General features: G+C 41.9%; 1 protein-coding gene across 1 annotated transcript in view; it reads left to right on the forward strand.

The window, feature by feature from the left end:
• The first annotated feature begins 13,106 nt into the window (after positions 1–13,106).
• Positions 13,107–22,008, forward strand: part of CACNB2 (calcium voltage-gated channel auxiliary subunit beta 2) — a 398,219-nt gene continuing 389,317 nt past the window's right edge. Inside the window, exon 1 of the mRNA XM_060006318.1 lies at positions 13,107–13,284. Within this exon, the coding sequence (XP_059862301.1) occupies positions 13,165–13,284 (120 nt within the window). The 5' untranslated portion in view covers positions 13,107–13,164. The remainder of the gene's footprint in view (positions 13,285–22,008) is intronic.

Below are 22,008 nucleotides of genomic sequence, written 5' to 3' on the forward strand. Positions count from 1 at the left end.
GTGGCATTTTACTGGGGATCTGCTTGCCAGTAGAATTGTGGGAACAGTTAAAAATAGACACGACGAAGGAATCATAACAAATGGTAGGGACACATCTGTAACAAGATTGAGGTTGAATTCTAGAGAGAAGTTCTTTTCATTGTTTACACTAGTATTTCTTCCAGTCCTATTGAAATAAGGATACATATTTTGCTTAATTTTACAAGAATTTTACTGGTTATTAACTAAATGTTTGGAGACAGATATTAACTAAGTATCTGAGCCCAGAATTGGAAACGTATATCGAGCTGAGATCCTGCATCACTTACCTTTTCTTTTTTATTTATATTTTTAAATTAATTTTTATTGGAGTATAGTTGCTTTACAAGGTTGTGTTAGTTTCTACTGTACAGCAAAATGAATCAGCTACACATATACGTATACCCCCTGTTTTTTGGGTATAGCACAGGGCACTCTACTTAATGCACTGTGGTGATTTAACTTTTCTGAGCCTCAGTTTTCTCAGCTGTGAGACAGAGGTAACAATATGCTCTTCCACACGAGTGGGAAGCATCATAGTAAAGGAGACTGCCTGGCACAGAGTAAACAGCTATCAAACATTGAAAAGAAGACCTCTGTATCCTAAAGCCATCTCATTGAGATTTCTGTTTAATATTTGCTCCATGTTTTAGGTCTCTTTCAGGGAGAGGTGGAAGGAGGAGTTCCCTAAGTTTTGAAAATGGGAGTTTTTTAAGGAAAAGTACCAGGGAGCTTTGAAACTAAACATGAGCCTTTTCTGTGGTTTAAGGAGTGGGATACTCCATATAAAATTCTTCCTACCATTAAAGATTCTCATCAAAGGGCATCTCCGAATAAGCACATTCGTATCGCTGTTTGTCATGAATATGGTTTTCTAATTGTTTAATCATCTAAGAAGATACAGTACTGAACATTGGGAATCCAAAAGTTGGACTCTTACATCACGCCGTATACAAAATTAACTCAAAATGAATCAAAGACCTCAAGGTATGACCTAAAACTGTAAAACTCTTCAACGAAAACAGAGGGGAAGAGTTTCATGCCATTAGGTTTGGCAACAGTCAATAAAAGAAAAAATAGATAAATTGGACTTTATCAAAGTTACAAACTTCTGTGCATCAAAGGATACTACCAACAGAGTGAAAAGGCAACCCATGGAATGGGAGAAAGTAGTTGCAAATCACATGTCTGGTAAGGGATTAAGATCTGGAATATATAAGGAACTCCTACAATTCACAACAACGACAACAAAAACCAAAAACCCGTTTAAAAACGGGCAAAGGACTTGAATAAACATTCCTCACAGAAGATAAGACAAACGGCCAACAAGCACATGAAAAGATTCTCAACATCACTCATCATACAAGTGAAAACCACAGTGAGATACCACTTCACACCCATTAGGATAGTACTAAAAAAGAAAGAAAGAAAAAGAAAATAACAAGTGCTTGTGAGGATGTGGAAAAACTGGAAGCTCTGTGCACTGTTGGTGAGAATGTAAATTGGTGCAGCCACTATGGAAAACAGTACAGCAGTTCCCCCCAAAATTAAAAATGCAATTACTCTACGATCCAGCAACTCCACTTCTGGGTATATCCACAAAAGAACTAAAAGCAAGGACTCAAAGAGGTATCTGTACACCCATGTTCACAGCAGCATGATTCACGATAGCACAAGGTGAAAGCAAGCCACGTGTCCATTGGTGGATAAATGGATAAACGTAGTCGATGCAAACAATGGAATATTATTCAGTGTTAAAAAAGAAGGAAATTCTGACCTGGTTGAGCCTTGAAGGTATTATGCTAAGTGAAATACGCCAGTCACAAAAGGACAAATACTGTATAATTCCACTAATGTAAGCTCCCTAGAGGAGTCAATTCATAGAGACAGAAAGTAGAATGGCGGCTGCCAAGGAGCCGGGGGAGGGGAGAATAGGGTGTTATTGTTTACTGAGTACGGAGATTCAGTCTAGGAAGGTGAAAAAGGTTCTGGAGACGGATAATGTTGATGGCTGCACAGCAGTGCGAATGTACTTAATGGCCCTGAACTGTACACTTAAAAATATTTAAAGTGATGAATTATATGCTCTCTATATTTTACCACAATAGAAAAAAAAACCACTTCCTGTGTATACTAAGAGGTTCATCCCAATGGAAAAAAAAATAACAGCGGTAATAGACTATAACTTAGAGTTCAAGAATCTTTGCTTTTCTTAGGGAATCCAAGCAGGTAATCCACAATCCTCTGACAGCACTGTCTAGCAGAAATGTAATGCAAGCCACGTACGGAATGACAGAAGCAATTCAAGTTTTTTTTTTTTTTTTTTTGGTAGTTATATTTCAGAAGTAAAAAGAAGCCGGTAAGATTGATTTGAATAGTTAATTTGAATTATTTTAATACCATAACATCTATTGTATTTAACACAACATAGATCATTTCAGCATAGAGTCAATATACAATTATTTATAAGATATTTTAGTCTTTTGGGGGTACATTGCTTTGGTTTAAAAAGGTTTAAAGGTGGCCCTAGTTACCTTTCAAGGACTCACTAGACTAGGGGCTACTGAATTGGCTAGGACAGCACTTTTCCCCTGGAGCAATTAGTCTGTGGAGGTGAGAAGTAACACCCCACACAAGGTAGGCACATCTTAAATGGTGCTAATGGACCACTGTGGAGGGCACGTATTCAAAAGACCTTCCTCAGTTTGATAATATGACAAGCTAGGAGTGTTAAAACGAGCTACTCTATGCAGAGGTCCAGAGAGTACCTGTTCATGGACCTAGAAGAGAACCAGAGGAAGGAAAGCTTGGTTTGCTCTCTGAGATGTGTTTGTTTCTGGCTGGAAAGGCCAAGAGTGAGCCAGGAAAGAATGAAGGGAGGAGAGAAATATTGAAAGGAGTGATGTCGGGTGGGAGTGGTGAAAGAGCAGTGAACAAAGTGTTTATCTGTGTTCAAGAGAAAAATATGACTTTATCTCAGAACTTTTTTAAAATGTTTGCATTACCATATCCTAAGACCAAATGAATTTTTTTCCTCAGCAGGAATGTTAGAGGTTGAAGATTATATTTACCAAGTGCAAAAGAGCTACCAGTAGGGCTTTCCTGGTGGCGCAGTGGTTGAGAGTCCGCCTGCCGATGCAGGGGACACGGGTTCATGCCCCGGTCCGGGAAGATCCCGCATGCCACGGAGCGGCTGGGCCCGTGAGCCATGGCCGCTGAGCCTGCGCATCCGGAGCCTGTGCTCCGCAACGGGAGGGGCCACAACAGTGAGAGGCCCGCGTACCGCAAAAAAAAAACAAAAAACCCTAACAACCTGAATTCAACAGTATACTAAGAGGATTGTACACCAAGTGAGATTTATTCCTGAAATGCAGGGAATAAGTAAATATGAAAATCAATCAATGTAATACACATTACCGTAAGGAATGAGAAAAAAAACCACCTGACCATCTCAATTGATGCAGAGAAAACACTTGACAAAATTCAACACTTTTTCATGATAAAAACACTCAACAACCTACATTAACATAATAAAAGATATATATGAAAAACCCACAACAACATCATATTTAATGGTGAAAGACTGCTTTCACCACTTCCATTCAGCAAGGTACTGGAAGTCCTAGCCAGAGCAGTTAGGCAAGAAAAAGAAATAAAAGGCATACAAATTAGAAAAGAAGAAGTAAAATTATCTCTATTCACAGATGATATAATTGTATATGTCTAAAACCCTAAAGGTTCCACAGAAAGAATGTTAGAACTAGTAAACAAATTCAGTAAAGTATCAGGATAAAAAGACAACGCACAAAAATCAGTTGTATTTCTATACACTAACAATGAACATTCTGAAAAGGAAATTGAGAAAACAACTCTAATTATACTAGCATCAAGGAAATAAAATGAAATACTTAAGAATTAATCATATTATATATATATATCACTTCAACTTAATAATGACCTAAGAGGAAATTTGTTGGTTTCTTGTAACACCTGCAGAACTGACTCATCCCACTTGTTGGTGGTCATCTACCCATCAAAAGCTCCTGAGTACCATTAAAAAATACTCATTCCTCTCCTAAACTGACATAAAACAGATCCTGTGATACCCAGGGAAAACTCTTTCTGAAGGTGAGCATTCCATAGAGACCCAATATTCCAAATTTCAAAATGTAGCCACAAGTGGAAACAGATGAACTTCTCAGGATCTCTTTGTTCACAATTAAGCATACAATAAATAGAGTTTAGAAAGTGAATGACATGTGGTTGAAAAGAAAAGCCCTGAAAAAAAAAAGAATTAACCACATCCTTGTTCATAGCAGCATTCTTCACAAGAGCTAAAATGTGGGAACAACTCAGGTGTCCATTGACAGATGAACAGATAAACAAGCTGTAGTGGAGACATACAGTGAAATACTATTCAGCCTTAAAATGGCAGGAAGTGTGGACGCACGGTACAATGAACTTTGAGGACATTATGCTAAGTGACATGAACCAGACACAAAGGACAAAGCCTGTATGATTGCACTTACATGAGGTATGTAGAGTAGTCCAATTCACTGAGACAGAAAGTAGGATGGTGGTTGCCAAGGAGTAGGGGAGGCGAGGATGGAGAGTTACTGTTTAGTGGGTATAGGGTTTCAGTTTGGGAAGATGGGAAAGGTCTGAAGTGGGGAGAGTGTTGACGTTGCACAACAGCATGAATGTGTTTAATGCCGCTGAGCTATGCACTTAAAAATGGTCACGATGGTAAATTTCATGTACTATGTATTTTACCACAGTCAAAAAAATTTTTTGAAAAAAAGAAAAAAAACATAGTTAATTTAAAAAATCCAAAATTATACTTGTAGACTTCAACACTCCTTTTCTTCTTTTTAATTTAAAAAAATTTTTTATTTTATTTATTTATTTTTGGCTGCGTTGGGTCTTCGTTGCTGTGCGTGGGCTTTCTCTAGTTGCTGCGAGCGGGGACTGCTCTTCATTGCGGTGCAGGGGCTTCTCACTGTGGTGGCTTCTCTTGTTGCGGAGCACAGGCTCTAGGCGCGCGGGCTTCAGTAGTTGTGGCTCGTGGGCTTTGTTGCTCTGCAGCATGTGGGATCTTCCCTGACCAGGGATCGAACCCGTGTCCCCTGCATTGGCAGGCAGATTCTCAAACACTGCACCACCAGGGAAGCCCAACACGCCTTTTCATTAATTGATGGAATACGTAGACAAAAAATAAATCAGTACAAATATGGAATAACTGAAAAGCACTGCAAGCAGCTTGATCTAATTTACATTTATCTAACATTCTACCCGACAACAGCAGAATACAACTTATTTTCACATATACACAAAAAAACTCACCGAGTAGATGATTTTTGAACCTAAAGCAAATTTCATTAAAATTAAAATGATTGAAAGTATATTCTCTGATTAAAGTGGAATTAAAGTATAAATTAAAAGCAGAAAAATATCTAGAAAGTCTCCCATACATTTAGAACTTTAAAAACTCACTGGTACGTAACCCATGGGTGAAATAGGAAATCACCCAAGAAGTTAGAAAATATTTTGATTCACATGAAAAGAAAAATACAAGTCAAAATTTGTGGATGCAGGTAAACTGGTGCTTAAAGGGAAATGTATACTATCAAATGATTCAATTAGAACAGATATAAAAATATGTATTTTTACCATATATAAAAAGAATGATCTAAACTTCTACCTTAAGAAACTAGGAAAAAAAGAAGAGAAAAAAGTAAACCTGAAGCAATCAGAAGGAAGGAAATAATAAATATAAGAGAAGAAAATTTTTTTAAAAATAGAGAAAAACAATTAAGAAAATCAATGAAACAAATCTGGCTTGTAGAAAAGATCAGTAAAATTTAAAAACCCCTAGTCAGACTAATCAAGAGAAAAAGAAAGGATGCAGAACTTGTTAATATCAGGAACAAAAAGGAAGTGTCCTTATAGATCCCACAAACATTCAAAGGATAATGAGAAAATGTGAATAACATCTTTATGCCAATAAAACTGATAACTAAAATGAAATGGACAAATTCTTTGAAAAACACCAACTATCAAAGTTTAAGAAGAAATAAAAAACCTGCATAGTCCCATATCAATTAAAGAAATTGAACTGACACTTAAAAGCTTTCCCACAAAGAAAACTCCTGACCCACTGGTGAATTCTTACAAATATTTATAAGAAAAGTATTACTAATTCTATAGAAACTCCTCCCAAAAATAGAACACTTTATGAAGCCGGTGTTCCCGTAATCTAAAAATCAAGTTAAGATAAATTATACCTTAAGAAAGTTAATTTAATTTTTTAAAATGGAAGTATAGTTGATTTATCATGCTGTGGTAGTGTCAGGTGTACAGCAAAGTGATTCAGATACATATGTGTGTGTGTGTGTGTGTGTGTGTGTGTATATATTCTTTTACAGATTCTTTTCCCATATGGGTTATTATAAAATATTGAGTAGAGTTCCCTGTGCTATACAGTGGGTCCTTGTTCTTTATCTGTTTTACATATAGTAGTGTGTATATGTCAATCGCAAATTCCTGATATATCCCTTTCCCCCACCTTTTTACCTTCCCTTTGGTAACCATAAGTTTGTTTTTCTATGTCTGTGAGTCTATTTCTGTTTTGTAAATAAGTTCATTTGTATCATTTTTTTTTAGATTCCACACATAAGTGATATCATATTTTTCTCTGTCTTACTTCACTTAGTATGATGATCTCTAGGTCCATCCGTGTTGCTGCAAATGGCATTATTTCATTCAAGAAAGTTAATTTAAAAAGAAACAGAATGTTTTGAGTAATGAAATGGTTACTAGGTTTGGTTAGGTTTGGTAGGATTTATCTAAAAAAAAACCTAAAGTAAGAGAAGCTTAAGCAATATAAATGCTTCTCTCTGCCTCACTTAAAAGAAGTCTGGAAGTAGGCGATCCAGAGCTGGCGTGGTGGTGTTCTGGTACCATCAATGGCACCGGTGCTTTTTTTATGCTCATTCAACCTCAACAAGTGGCTTTCCTGTGGCCTCCCTGTCTAAAACGTCCGCTCACGGTTTAACCAATATATCCACAATCTGGTCAGCAGGAAAAGAAAGGAAATCAAAGCACTTCTCTCCCTTTTATGGGGACTTCCCAGAAATTCTTCACCCACTTTGCTTACGGTCAACAGAATGCAGCCCCATAGTTGCATGTAGCTGCTAGAGAGACTAGGGACTGCTGTATATAGTCTTTTACTCCAGGTGCGAATGTGTCCAGCTAAAAACAGGGGTTCCATAAAAAGGACGTGTGGGCAGCGAGCAATCTCAGCTACAAAGAAGATGACTGCTGTGAATGCGTAAATTCAGATGCGTTTCTTGATAGAGCAGGTCTCATTTTCTATAGTCCTACGACACATGAACGTACGTGTGTGTGCCTCCCATAAAGAAGTGAAAAGCAAAGGCAGGAGAGGCCAAAGGCTTTGCTTAGAAGTGAGGCGTTCTTATCAAAAGAATGGGGCCATAGGAGAGCAAAAGAGTCAATGACATATTTTTCATTATCGTTATCTGCCTGCCCCCTCACCTCCCAACCCTATTTTCCGGCTGTACTGGATTTCTTCACCTTCCATCTTTGTATTCTCTATTCTTTTTGCCTGGAACATTTTCCCCTGATCTTTTCAAGTTCTTCCCAAATTATTTTTCACTCATATTCGTCATAATTTATCCATATGTTGCCTAATCTACTGTGTATTCAATAAGTACAGAAGCCATACCTTGTTCAATGCCAATATCTCTATTGCCCTGGATTGTAATGCATGCGTGCGTGCGCGCGCGCACACACACACACACACACACACACACACACACACACAATGACTTGGATTAATATCGTTTCTGCTATTCGCAGCAGGCCTAATTCTAGCAAGTACATGAATGTAGTCATCACAGCGCGCAAGCAATAGAAATATGTAAATCTGTCCCTCCAACCAGAAATGCAGCCTTAACCTGGGTGGCAGAGCTCTTTGAAGTCCACCAGACAGGCAACTGTGTTGAACTCAAATCAGGTCTTAGAGTTGGGCATGTGTTTAAGTCCTGCCACTCATCAGCTATTCATGCTTGGTTAAGTCAGTCTTTGCTAGCTGTTCGTCAAAATTCACTCTCTTTTTCTTCTTAAGGCACCTGACTGGACTATGGTTTTCAGCTTGGCTTGTAGGTTTTCCATGGGATAGAGTTTTAGCCAGTAAAACATAATAAGTAGGAGAGATTTATACCACTTCCAAGCTTGGCCAATAAAAAATTTGCAAGCTCCACCATCTTCCATAATGTACGTTCCATGGCCACATTTTCAAAACAGTGGATCGTAACTCAGGACTCGGTTCCTAAATGTCAGCATGAAGCAGAGCTCCTTCTGATGGCGAACAGCTACCCAACATCAAAGGAATGCACTTCTCGTCCCCTAATCCACTAAATACCTATAGGGCTTATTTGTTACCGCAATGTGACCTGTCCTAATACCTACTTCATAGATGAGATGATATACATAAAACCTTAGCACAGAGCCTGGCACCTTGTACGTAAACCAAAGTACCAGTTGTTATAGTTATGATTTGGATGAGAAATCAGTCAAATCATAAACGAATGTGCTGGGCTTCCCTGGTGGCGCAGTGGTTGAGGGTCCGCCTGCCGATACAGGGGACACGGGTTCGTACCCCTGTCTGGGAAGATCCCACATGCTGTGGAGCGGCTGGGCCCGTGAGCCATGGCCGCTGAGCCTGCGCATCCGGAGCCTGTGCTCCGCAACGGGAGAGGCCACAACACTGAGAGGCCCGCATACCACAAAAATAAATAAATAAATAAATAAATGTGCTTTAGAAACTAAAAAGTGCTATACAGTATTGGATATTCCAAACCTCTGTCTCCTGGGTAATTTTAGGAACTCATGAAATCTTATTACTTCTGTGAAGCCTTTACTTTGGAAGTGAAGTTAAGCTTTCCTTGACCACTTCGGTATCTCAGTTGTATACACTGAGATTCACCATACACGTGCACACACACAACCCTCTTACACGGGATGTGATTGCATCTTCATGTACTTTTTTTCCCCCACATCTTTATTGGAGTATAATTGCTTTACAGTGTTGTTACAATGTTAGTTTCTGTTGTACAATAAAGTGAATCAGTTATATGTATACCTATATCCCCATATCTCCTCCCTCTTGCGTCTCCCTCCCACCCTCCCTATCCCACCCCTCTAGGTCGTCACAAGGCACAGAGCAGATCTCCCTGTGCTAGGCAGCAGATTCCCACTAGCCATCCATTCTACATTTGGTACTGTATATAGGTCATTGCTACTTTATATACTTTTAAATAACAATCTGTAATTCAGGGAATTCATTTTATAGCATACATTTCCAAAAAGCAAATGTACAACTTAGTGGAATTATCATACCAAGTTAGGCCAGTGGCTGATACAGGTATATCCTTATGAAAATGCTGTTAATAATGGTGGAGATCCAGAACCGTGAATGAGGTGAAAAATGATTTACTAAGTAAGATAAGAAATCACACTGGTGCATATCTGTCCTAAAGAACTCTTACTCCAAGGTCTTAAATACAATCACAAATCTACAAGCAAGAGAGGAGAAGTAAAGTAATCATAATCACTGGTTCTTCTACTTACAGGGGAAAAAAACACCCCAACTCTTTTAAACTTCTGGCTTCCTTGGCCAAAGTTTCTTACCAGCCTCTGTTCTCATTTTAGAGCATTAATAATGCCCAGAATATGCCTGTCCATTACAAAGACTAATGAGCATACCGGAGTTCACGTACAGCTTGAACAAATTAGTCATCTGCATTTAAATGCCTTCGCTGATGACTGTACATCCATTATTCCTGGGGTGCATCTGTATACCTTTTAACATTGAAAAGAATTAGGTGTTCCATATCAAATTTTAGCTTTTATCTGTGGCTTTTAAGTACTGCCCAAGCCAAGGTAGGTTACAAACAAAACTGACCATAATAGAAAACATCCACCATAAGTTTCCCAAGCATTTATCCCTCTGTATTTATTCTGACATTGTTCCCTTTTTCAGGTAGGGGTAACATTGTGTTACTTTTTACTTGAAAACTTTTACGAGTCAGACTAGAGTCTGAATGGGTACATTGTATTGTGTTACTGCTCAATGCAGGCTAATTAAATGAGCGCAGGTTATTAAGGAAAGAATTAATATAATCCTTTCAGGGGAGTAGTGATTAGGTAAATGTCTTTGTTAAAACTTGCAAAGTTATATGCTATGTTTTAAGGCACGTGAAGACAGATCATTCAGTCATTCACTCATTCATTTGTGCAACAGGAGTTTTCAGCCTCCATCTAAGTGCCAGACACCATGCTGGATGGGGGATGATAAAATGAGTAAGACCCAATCGGCTGTCCCCAAGGAACTCTGTCTAGTGGCAGAGAGAAACATAAAAACAAAGAGTTGAGTATCAAACATTAATGAAATGAATAAAATATACTCTATCACATTTGAACCTTTAATTCAAACTTGGCTTGGCTATAAGTATAAGCATTATTTTAAATGATTTTCAAGGTTGTTTTGCTGTTTTGTGGTCTCTGTAAAAAAAAAATCTGATGAAAGATAAAATTTAACTTCCCAAATGGTCGTAAATTGAAAGCGAATGCACGGATATTTAAGTATACTATGAGAAGTCAAACATGTCATGGGGAAACACTGTTTCAGCAAACCTGGCATTTTTTAAGTGTTAGAATTCATCCGTCATTCATTCATTCAAGAATGTATTAACTGGTTTCTATGTGCTTACTAACTAGACTTTAAGCTCCAAGATTTCTGGGTTTTGTTGTCTGTGCTCATCCAGTGGCAACAGAGGAAGCTTGATATATGTTTGATTGAATGGATATTGAAAGAATTCAGGGGAAAGGGGCCAGATTCTGAGTGTGCCCTGGTGAATAACCATGGCTCCTGTCCACACAGAGCTTACACTCTAATCTAGAACCAGATTTAATGTTATCCCTAGTCTTTAATGCTCTTAAGAGAGATTTAAACACTCTCTTAAAAAAACTGAAGTTTCATTAACTGACCTAGAAGAGTGATGCCATCGGCAAATCGTGGAACTAAAATAATAACTCCAAAACTTTAAATACAATGTCTCTTCCACTTTTGTATGTACATACATGCATATATATATACACACATGCAAAAGCACTGCTGATTGCTTTTTTTTTTTTAACAAATCTTAGCCAAGGTTTTGGGAAGGCTACTAGCCATGGCTACAAAGCAGAGGGTGCCCCCTTCCCTGGCTGGCTGGCCACCCACCCACATCCTAAACAACAGCTTTCCAGCTCCCCTGTCTGTTGCTTTTCAAAATGTGACTTTACTATTATCGTCGTTGTTGTTAACCAATTTTTCACTGCTTCTGTTTAACACTCAGTCAGGTTTTCCCCCCTATTTTGGAAATATGTATGTATGTATTTTTCTTCCATTTTTATTGCGATTTAATTGAAATACAACACTGCGTAAGTTTAAGGTGTACAGCATAATGATGTGACTTACATACACCATGAAATGATTATCACAATAAGTTTAGTGAACATCCATCATCTCGTATAGATACAAAATTTAAAAAACAGGAAAAAAATTTTCCTTGTGATGAGAACGCTTAGGATTTACCCTCCCGACAACTTTCGTATATAACAGACAGCAGTGTTCATTGCGTTTATCACGTTGTACATTACATCCCTAGTACTTAGATATCTTGTAACTGGGAGTTTTCACCTTTGACTGACTTCAGCTAACCCTCTGGTAACCACACATCTAGTATCTTATTCTGTGAGTTTGTTTTTGAACCTTCAGTCACACTTAAATAAAAATGACAATTTTAACCCCGAAGATTAAGAAAATCAATGACATTTTGGATATGCCTAACCAACACCTGTTCTTTAAGCCTGACTCAGATCACTGTATGATGGAGGTGGATGCATTTATCTTTGAGAAGAACAAGGACTGTATCCCATAATAATTTAATACACCATGGCAAAATATAAAACGCAGCTGAAGCCTATGGTAGTAAATTTCCGTGTGTATATTTCAGTATCCAGAACTGTCTACATTCAATTGTTACAAAAACCACACCGATGCCGGGAAAACTTGTTCTACATAAAGTTCCACTGTAGTAAAAGTTGTTGAAATACGAGCTACCCTGTAATACAAAAAATACGTCTTATTAGGAATAGCTGAACGTTATGCCGTAAAGGAAACATTCTTGCTACGGCTGCTACTCTCTTATCAAGAGTTCAGAATCCTAAGGAAATGCTTGCACGTCCAAAATGGGATATTAAGACTTCTCAACTCTACAGAAAGACGGAAGAAGCAGTTGGCAAAGATGAAGCCAACCCGGAGCCATAAAGGGAAAACTTCGGATTTGGAAGTGGGTCGATTTGGACCCAGGAGCCCAGGCCAGCTGCAGATTCGGGCGGGGCCGCAATCCTCGGGTCACCGGCGGCGTTTCTCTGCTGGCTCCTCGTCACTGCCGCCGTCCAGGGCCTCCAGCGGTCGATGGGGATGGGAGGTCCTCAGTAGACACTTGCTGCCCGGGGCCGCGCGAGGCCTTGACAGATTTCGGGCGTGCAGGGGCGGAGAGGAGCCTCCCGCGTCTCCGAGGCGAGCGACCTGTTCCCGCCCGCGGGCTCGTGGGGCGCGGAGGGGCTGGAGCTCGGCCGCCGGAGAAAGGAAGCCCCCGGGAGCGAGGCCTGGCTTTCGCGGCTTTGAAAACTTTCCAGCGCGCGTGCCACGGCGACGCGCAGCGGCTGCGCCGGGGCCCCGGCGGCCCGCGCCTCCCGCGGGCAACTTTTCGGCCTTTCGGTGGCCTGTCACTCTCGCCGGCCGACGCGCCTCCCCCTGGGCTCGCGCGGCCGGAGCGCCCTCCCTCTCGGCGAGGACCTGCCCCAGCGCCGGCGGCTCCAGTGCCCGCTCGCCGCTCGCCCTGCCCGCGCCCCCCGCCGCCCGGCTGCCCCGCGCCTCGCTCGCAACCTGGCCCGGCCGCGCCCCGCGCCCTGAGCGCCGCGAGCCCCGGGCGGCCCCTGCAGCGGGGGGCGGGGAACGGAGGAGGGGACCCGCCGCCGGGGGCCGGCTGCTGGCTCCCGGCCGACCGTTCGCCAATGGTCCAGAGCGACCTGTCCAAGTCGCCTCCCACAGCGGCGGCGGCGGTGGCGCAAGAGATCCCGATGGACCTGCCGGAGAACGCGGCTCCCGCGGGGGCGCTCGGAGCGGCCGCACAGGTAGCGAGATCGCCGCGCCCGCCCCTTTCTTTGTGAGCCGCCTGGGCGCCGAGCTCCGTCTCTCCCGGCGCCGCCTCTGCCCGGATCCCTCGCCCGGCCGCTCGCTCCGGCCTGGGTCTCCCCCTCCGCCGCCTTCTCCTCCCCCCGCGCGTGGCCACCCCCTTCTCCCCTGCGGGCGCCGGCGCCCCTGCCCCTCTCCGCCTCCCGTTCCCCCCGCCCCCCCCCCCCCCGCGCCCCGGGCTCTTCTCCGGCTTCCATTTTCCTCGGCTTCCCCGAAGCCCGAGGGAGGGAAGGGGCGGGGGAGACCTCGGGGTCCTCGGAGGCTGCCGCGGCCAGCCCTCGTCGCCCCTTCCCGGGAGAGGCACATGGAGAGCCATGGACCAGGCGAGCGGACTGGACCTGCTCAAGATCGTGAGTGCGGGGCGGGGTCCGGGAGGGGCTCGGCTTCCGCAGCTCCGCTCCGACGCCGACCCCGCCGGACCGGCTCTGAGCCGGGGTGGGAGTGGGGGGCGTGGGAGGGGACGCTCCGCCCCTGCCTCCCCCGTGACCCGCCTCGGCACCTGGGCGTTGCGCCGCGCGGCCGGCTCCGCTCCCCTCGTGGCCCTGGCCAAGGCTTGCCTGGACCCCTCGGCCCCTGCCGAAGAGAGCGCGCTGGGGACGCGAAAGTTTTCATTTTTCCCTTGGCCCTGAAATGTGAGCCGTCTCGGGGAGCTCCGGGACCACTTTCAGTATTAGCGGTTTCTGGGGAGATTCCGGTTTGCTGCTCGTCGTGAAATAGGAGATGTCAGTTGCAGGCGCTGGGCACGGATAAGGTGGCTTTTACGGAAGGCTTTGGCAGGTACCGTTTGGATTACAGACGCCTCCAGTTCTCAGCGGTAAGGAGTCTCTCAACTTCTATCCTAGCAGGGAAACAAGACTTGAGACTCCTAACGGTGGGCTGCTTGGCGAGTCGCGGTGAAGAGGTCACGGTTACCTTTCAGGCATCACTTTTTGGAGAAGTGTGTCTTCTTTGCTTAGTGATACTGCCTTGTTGATTTCAAGCCTCCGTTTGCTAGATTGGAAAATGTGGGAAGATTATGTAGCTTTATGTTTATGTAAAATTTCTAAATACGTAATTTATATATTTTATATTTGTATATGCTCGAGAGAGCGTGTCCGTCTTCTTTACTGTAGTTACGGGGGCAGGAGTGGGCCACAGTGATGATAAAGTGTTTTGCTGCTTTGTTGTTTTGGTAGGTGGTAGAAATAGACTGCTATAGCTATGTTGACACTGTTAATAACGTTGGTTCTGGTGGCATGATCTTGGAGCTTTGTTGAACTTCCTTTTACCACTGGGAGTTAAGAGTGCAGACTTAAAACACATCATTCATTTGGATTTGGGATGGAGGAAAAATGTAGAAGGCAATCACTTGTATCCTCAGAAATCCATGTCTTTCATAGAGGAATTCCTTTCTTTCCTAGAGGTAAAACAGCTAGATTTTAGTCAGCCTCGGGCTGTTTGGCTGCACAAGCCCAGCGGGGGCATGTAACTAACCACCTACATTTCCATCTAGCCTCTGCCAGGGGACCTGAATTCTTACCAACCCCTGTCACGTTTGTTCTAGACTCCTGATTTTATCTAGATACTCACCAGGTTACGTGAGAGAGAGAGAAGTGTACTCGGGGACTTCTGTTATTCTAGGATGAAGGTCTTGAATACTGATAGAGGAAAGGACTTTTAAACCCGCTTTTCTCTTTGATCTTCCTTCAAGGGTTTTCTGGGGTTTTGTTTTGAGTTTTTATTCTTAGGATAAAAATAGAGTTCCTGAATTCCTGGAGATCAAAGTTAGGGCAGACAGAAAGCATGACTGCATTCAGATAAGAGATACTATTTACTTTGTGATTTATGTAGTTAAACGTAAGGCAACAAGTATTTGTGATGCAGCTGCCACACGGAAATGATTCAGATACGAGAAGACACACTTTCTGCCTCCAAAGAACGTACTTTCCAGTAGCTGCAAGGGTGACAAAGCGATGACAGTCGTACAGCATGGGACGCTAAGAGAAGTACTGAATCTTAGATGGTTGCAAAGGAGTCGAGAACACAAGTACTCCATTTGGAGTAATCTGTAAGGGCTTCATGCAAGAAGCGGCATTTGAGAAGGGGTTTGAAGGATGGGTCAGATTTCAACAGACTTTCAGAGAGATGGTAAGGAGCTATTCAGGACACCAAGTCACAGCAGTTAGAAGCCTGATACGTTTGTAATCCCTAGTTTGGAAAGAGCGTGGACAGGTACAGATTGGGCATAATCAAGCAGAAGTCTGACAGTTTGTGGCAATTTGAGGCCACATCTTGGAGGCTTTGGAACCTGCAACGTATTGAAAAACAGAGAACCTTGGAAGAGGTTCAGGGAAGGCGCAGTATAAGAGCTCATGGGGAAGATTCTCCTGGGAGTGTTCTGTAAGGTGCTTTGGGGTCTTGGGAGTCTAGAGGTGGAGCTGCCAGAACGGAGATTGATGTAACAGTTTGGACAAGAGGTAATAAGGTCTAAACTGAAAAGAGAGAAACGATAATAGATAGGACAGAACTACAGATGGACGCATTCCAGAGACCCAGGCCACAGGAATTGCAAGTGATGGAATGAGAGAGGGAGGGAGGAATGCATATTAGAAGCGGGGAAGAGGTATAAATATTCAGCTGCATCAGCGTCCATCTCCTTGCTCTCTCTACCTTCCAAAAATGAAAGCAATCTTCCTTGAATCATGTTCGTATCACAGCCATTATTTGGGGGAAACATTGCCTTGTTTATTTGAGACCTCATAACTCGTGACATCACAGCGCAGTGAAAACTTGGCAAGGCACGTCTTCCATGTCTCTGGGCCGGCCAGGCCAGCAGTAAAACGGCCTGAGAAGAAAAGGCTGTCTCTGGAGCATCTCTCTGTTTTGTGACACCAAGTCATAGTAATTCTCCTGAGAAATGGAATGTTCATTTGCAGACAGTGTCTCTCAGCAATCATGGGTTTTAAGAATCCTTTCTCTTTCACCTCTGGAGTACATTGGGAGTCCTGTATGAGCAAAGCAAAAGCTGGAGCTTCCCAGACTGCCCATTGTTCTTTTTTATGTCACAAATCCTGCCTAGGGAGGGGGCACCCTCATATACTCCAACCCCTTCCCCCCCAGCACACGGTCATAAACAAAATAGATCTATTTCCTACGTGAGAAGTGAGTGACAATCTAACTGCAAAGCCGGAAAGTTCAGGTCTAAACACATTGCATCCCTTTTTTAGGTGACCTGCTGAACAGTTTCAGTGCAAACGTGGACACAGTCTGCCTCCAGAGTCGAGGTGCTAACTGAACGCTGTCCCTCCAAGTCTGTACTGTCCACCACGGTAGCCACTCGTCACACGTGGTTTCTGAGCACTCGAAATGTGGCTAGTCTGAACTGAGATGTGCTGTAAATATAAAATACACATTTTAAAATAGAGAAAAATACAGGTGAAATAAGTACACAGATTACAGATCAACTAAAAATGCAAGTAAACTAAAAATATACAATACAGATTTCAGAGACTTCATAGGAAACAAAGAATATCATTCTGCATGTCATTAGTACACTTACATCCACTGTGCGTCACAAGGGTAATATTTTTGGTATATTAGGTTAAGTCAAATACACTATTCCAGTTCATCTGACCTGTTGCCTTTTCACAGCGCTACTACAAAATTCCTCTTATGTATATGACTTCGATTTCTATTGGACAGCGTTAGTCTAAAGTACAGCGCTGGGAATTCTCCAGGGAGTTGGCCAGATCTGGATGGAGGCTGGGTGTATGCAAAATCCGGGTGAAGGGAACTGAGTCTAGGATGGCAGCAGAGGAGGAAAAGAGTGAGAAGGAGAGCGGTAGCTCAGCACTTCAGGCCTTAAAGAGACGGTAACCAGCACCTGCCATCGCACCTGGAGGTGAACAGGCAGTAAGCAGACGGCCTGTTTGCTTTGCTCCTGGCAGCGGCCTGAATCGTGGAGCCAGGCGGTGCTTTATCTGAAGAGAGCGGCAGCCCTTCCCCCCAGGTCAATACCACTTTCCAGAAACTTTGCCAGACACTTCCAGGTCCAGTTCAGTCTTTGAGGTCTCTCAGCACAGTGCACGTGGGTACTGGGCTTTAGGTTTTGCTGCCCCCTTTTCTCCTGACCCCCATCACTTGCCCCTTCAGTGGGATTTTGCTCTGATGCTGCCCGGGAGAAGTTTTAAAACCTGCTCATCAGAATTTCCGAGTGTGTTTTAAAATGCGAGACATAATATCTGATGATTTGAGTGATTGGAGGTTGAGTTAGCCGTGTGGTTTTATGTTCCTGTTCTTTTTGTCTTTCCTTTTGTGTGAAGAATTAGTTTACCTGATTGCATTGAATTATGCAGTCTGTAGCCTCAGGCCTTTCAAGAGAAGCTGAGCAAAATATGTTAACCCTGAGGGGGGTGGGTAGCGGGTGGCCCTCTTTGGTTCTGTGACCATGGGGACATGTCTCTATCCTACCAAGAGTTTGTGGCACACACGGACTTTCACAGTAACAGGGAGTTCGGGTTAATGATGACACCTTAATTAAGTGACTGGGTCTGTCTTAGAATTCTTTCCAAAACTGGCTGGAGGTATAGATTGTGAAGAAGGTAAGCTTGGCCCCGGGCATCTCCCGCCCTGGCCTCGTCCCCCCTCCCTTCTCTACCTGCAAGACCCCCAAAAGAGCGCTATTTATGCTGCTTCTTGAGTCCTTTCTGCTTTTGTGTAAACTGATCCATATAGAGAACTTGATTCCCCTCTTTCTAGGGAAAGAATCTCAGTGACTTCTCCCCTAGTGAAAGATCTGACAGCCTCATTCACGCTAAACTGTTGACAGATGAGGACATTTCATGTCTGATTCCTCTCCATATTCCTCTCCAGTTAGTTTCGGCTTCCTTCGCTTCCGACTCTAAAATGAGGAAAGTCTGCAGTTCGAAGGGATAAATATCAATGAATGCTGATCAAGAGGGATAGAAATTAATTTCAGGCATCAGCATTTTGCTCACGGGGAGCAATTCATAGGTAGGAGAACTGTCACCTTATTCATCAACCACAGAAGCGACATTTTTAAAGCTGCCCCCAGGGGCCGCCAAGCCAACTTTGTGTGCAAGGCTGGGCTGAAGTCTCCACTTAACTGGCAGCTTCTGTAATTAACTGTTACCGTCTACTTCAGTCATACAGAAATTAGATTTCAACCACCTGTGGAAGTGTGGCCATTTATTTGTTGATTTTTAAGATTACAGTCCAATTTGAAAAGTATTTAGTGTCAAAGAAGACAGTCATTCACATGAAACTGATATTAACATCCGGATGAATGGTGGAGATCTTTTTAATAAGTCATTTATATATTTGTGGCCATTTCTTTCTGGTTTCTGAAATCTTACTTAATTTGGCTGATGTTTTAGGAGGAGTAAAGGAATTCAAACGTATGGTTTTCTTTTTTCCTATTTGCTGTGGTGACTTCACTGGTTTTTTTAATTAAGCTGTGTATAACCAAGAGGCAATTGAGTGGGAATCAGTGACTTTTCAGACTGTGTTCCATAAGGATGTAGGGGTCTGCATACATCATGGAGAGTATTATGGGGTACACTTAGCCCTCCGGACATACCCCCTGTCTCTTCTTCCTTTTACTTCCTGAAACTCTGGCTCTAATTATTAATTGTTTCATATATCAGATGTTTATATACTTAGTGTTGTTAAAAAAAATTTTTAGAAACCCCATTAGTCATAAAAGTAGCGGCATTTGAAGTAGCCAATTAAGAAAACTATACTTCTTTTCCCCATTTAGGCAACTAAATATTTGAATACTTAATCTTTCCTGTCTTTTATTATTTGGGTGAGGGTTGGGCTTCCCTTTTTTAAAAAAAATTCCTTCGTATGAAACACTCTGGTCCTTATTTTCCAGAATTTTGAATAACCAATACACAAGTCATTTTAGTCAGATGGACTTGATTTTAAATATGCATGGAATTAAAGGCAACTTCATTTGGTAATGGTGGTATAAATTTTCACCAGCCTTTTTTAAAGTACATAGAAATGGACTATTAAGTTTGCAAAAGTTGCTTTAACTTTGCTTCTTCTTGATCCTGGATATTGTTATAAAAAGTAACTAGTCATTGAGGTGTCATTTTTGACAGTTAAATTTTTTTTAAAAAAGGAGACTATAAGAGAGAAATTACTGCTGAAATTAGTAAATAGAATAGAGGTGTAATTAAGCATATCTATTTTGGTTTTAAATAAATATATATAATGAATAGGAATTTGCTTTAACACTGTTAAGCAGAAACACTTTGAATAAATCATCCCTCCTGCATTTCAGTGATTGAAGAACAAGATATTTTTTCTCAGAACTATCACCAGTTTGTGTGCAATTCCGTATGCCATCATTTTTTCTGTTTCTTAGTACGGTTGAAACCTGTTTCTTAGTACAGTTGAAACCTGTAATAATCCAATGTAGACACATTGCATTGGTAGCTAAGTACACCTGAAACCATGTTTGTGAACAGTGTTCCCAGGGGCCTGGAAAAATTAAAGTGACTTTTTAAATGTGTCTCATTTTTTTGCAGAGAACTGCAGCCTCCCCTGGGACTGGCTGTCTTAAATATTGTGTGGTTCTCACAGTGCCTGCCGGGCAATGTCAGCAGCCATGAAAAAGTTTATACTCCAAAGCAGCTGAATAGTAGAAACATACTTATCATTAAAAATCCGAAATAAGTGATAATGATGGAATTTCAAAGAAGCTTTTTCCATCCATGTCCAAATGATGCTGGAAGGACACGGGGATATTGGGATGAGAGAATATTTCGTCTTTGTTCTCAAAAATAATTTATTATTATTGAAGGTACATAGTGTATGTACATAGTGTATGTACCTATGTACCTCCGAATGAAGGTACATAGTGTACTTGACACAGATTTGCTCTCACCTTCCCCCAAGGAAACACGTTAGGCCTTGAAAATGCTTTCAAGGTAATAAGTATTTTTCCATATGGAATAATAGAAAAAAGGTTTCTTTTAATTTTAAGGAAACTTTCAGACTTTAAACGTTGTAGGCCTTGGAAGACACATTTGTCTAAACCTTTCTGTAAAAATTGGAAAAGGAAGACCATTGTTGAAAGAATGTTATTTTTCAACAGTTTACGGAATAATGTTTACAGAAGTAAGAAGAATGTGCTGTTACGTGAAGAGAACCTTGTATTATGAAAGCCCAGCCTAGATTGTCTTTCCTTTTATGAAGCCGAGTTAATTAAATGCCATGGAAACACATTTGTATTATATAAATCGCTTCGATACTTGGAAGAGAACAAACATATTTAAGACAAATTTTTGCTTTAAAATTATACCACCCCCTCACTGAGTGCAAATTCATCTAAATTGCTCACAACACAAATGTTTGTAAGAGATTTCGGCTTGCCTAAGTGCTACGTATATTATGGTTTATAAAATATTTCCATTTTAATGAAAACCATACGAATGTATAAAATATAACAAAAGTCTCATTTGTAAAACCTGGACATGGTGCTTTTCAAAAAAGCAAACTTGTAAATTCTGATCGTCTAATGAAGTCTCTGTGGGCCGGATCCCTCTAAACACGTTATACATTTTAGCCCAGTTTTCCTCCGCTCTTCTCACTCTTATGTGGGTATCACTTTTTAAAATATTATTTTGAGTCGTTACCGTGTGCTAGGTCTTATACTAAATGCTATAAATACATTCCTTCATTTAATACCTAAAACCACCCTGGGAGGCAAGCCTTAATAGCCCCATTTTTTTTTTTTTTTTGGTACGCGGGCCTCTCACTGTTGTGGCCTCTCCCGCTGCGGAGCACAGGCTCCGGACGCGCAGGCTCAGCGGCCATGGCTCACGGGCCCAGCCGCTCCGCGGCATGTGGGATCTTCCCGGACCGGGGCACGAACCCGTGTCCCCTGCATCGGCAGGCGGACTCTCAACTACTGCGCCACCAGGGAAGCCCAATATCCCCACTTTTAAGGTCAGCTATAGTAGGATTCCCGCCTGTGTATATTTATCTGGAAAGCTCGGTGTTGAGCTATTTTTCACTTATATTTTAATGTGTAATTTTCTCAGTAACTTTATCCATGCCTAGAATTAACCGTCGATGAATGCATAGTTTAGTCTTCGTGTTGCTCTCAGTGTAAGCTGTAGGTATATTAGAAGAAGCAAGTTCATTTGTAGATGTTTGTGCTTGGCCCTACCCTGTTACTGAGACAAATTGTCTTACCTTTAACATCCTGTTCTTAAATGCTACCTTCTTCTTCTTCTTATTACTATTCCATAACATTTATTTTTTGCCTTCTCAGCAAAATAATTAAGTGGTTAAAAAGCAAGCTTTTTGGATAAACAATAGGGTCCTACTGTCTAGCACAGGGAACTAAGTTCAATATCCTCTGATAAACCATCATGGAAAAGAATATGAAAAAGAACATGTATATGTATAACTGAGTCACTTTGCTGTACAGCAAAAACCAACACAATGTTGTAAATCGACTATACTTCAATAAAATTAAGAAAAAATAAACTGTGCTGAAAACCATGCTTTTCCAGAGCAGTTCCTCAGAGCTATCTGAGAGGCTGTCTGTCTTTCAGGCTATAGTCCTCGGTTTGGCTCAAATAAAACTCTTTTCTACTCCTATTAATAATAATAAAAAAAACCCCACAATCTTTTCACTTCATATT

Source organism: Delphinus delphis, chromosome 2, assembly GCF_949987515.2.
Source record: "Delphinus delphis chromosome 2, mDelDel1.2, whole genome shotgun sequence".
Lineage (NCBI taxonomy): Eukaryota > Metazoa > Chordata > Mammalia > Artiodactyla > Delphinidae > Delphinus > Delphinus delphis.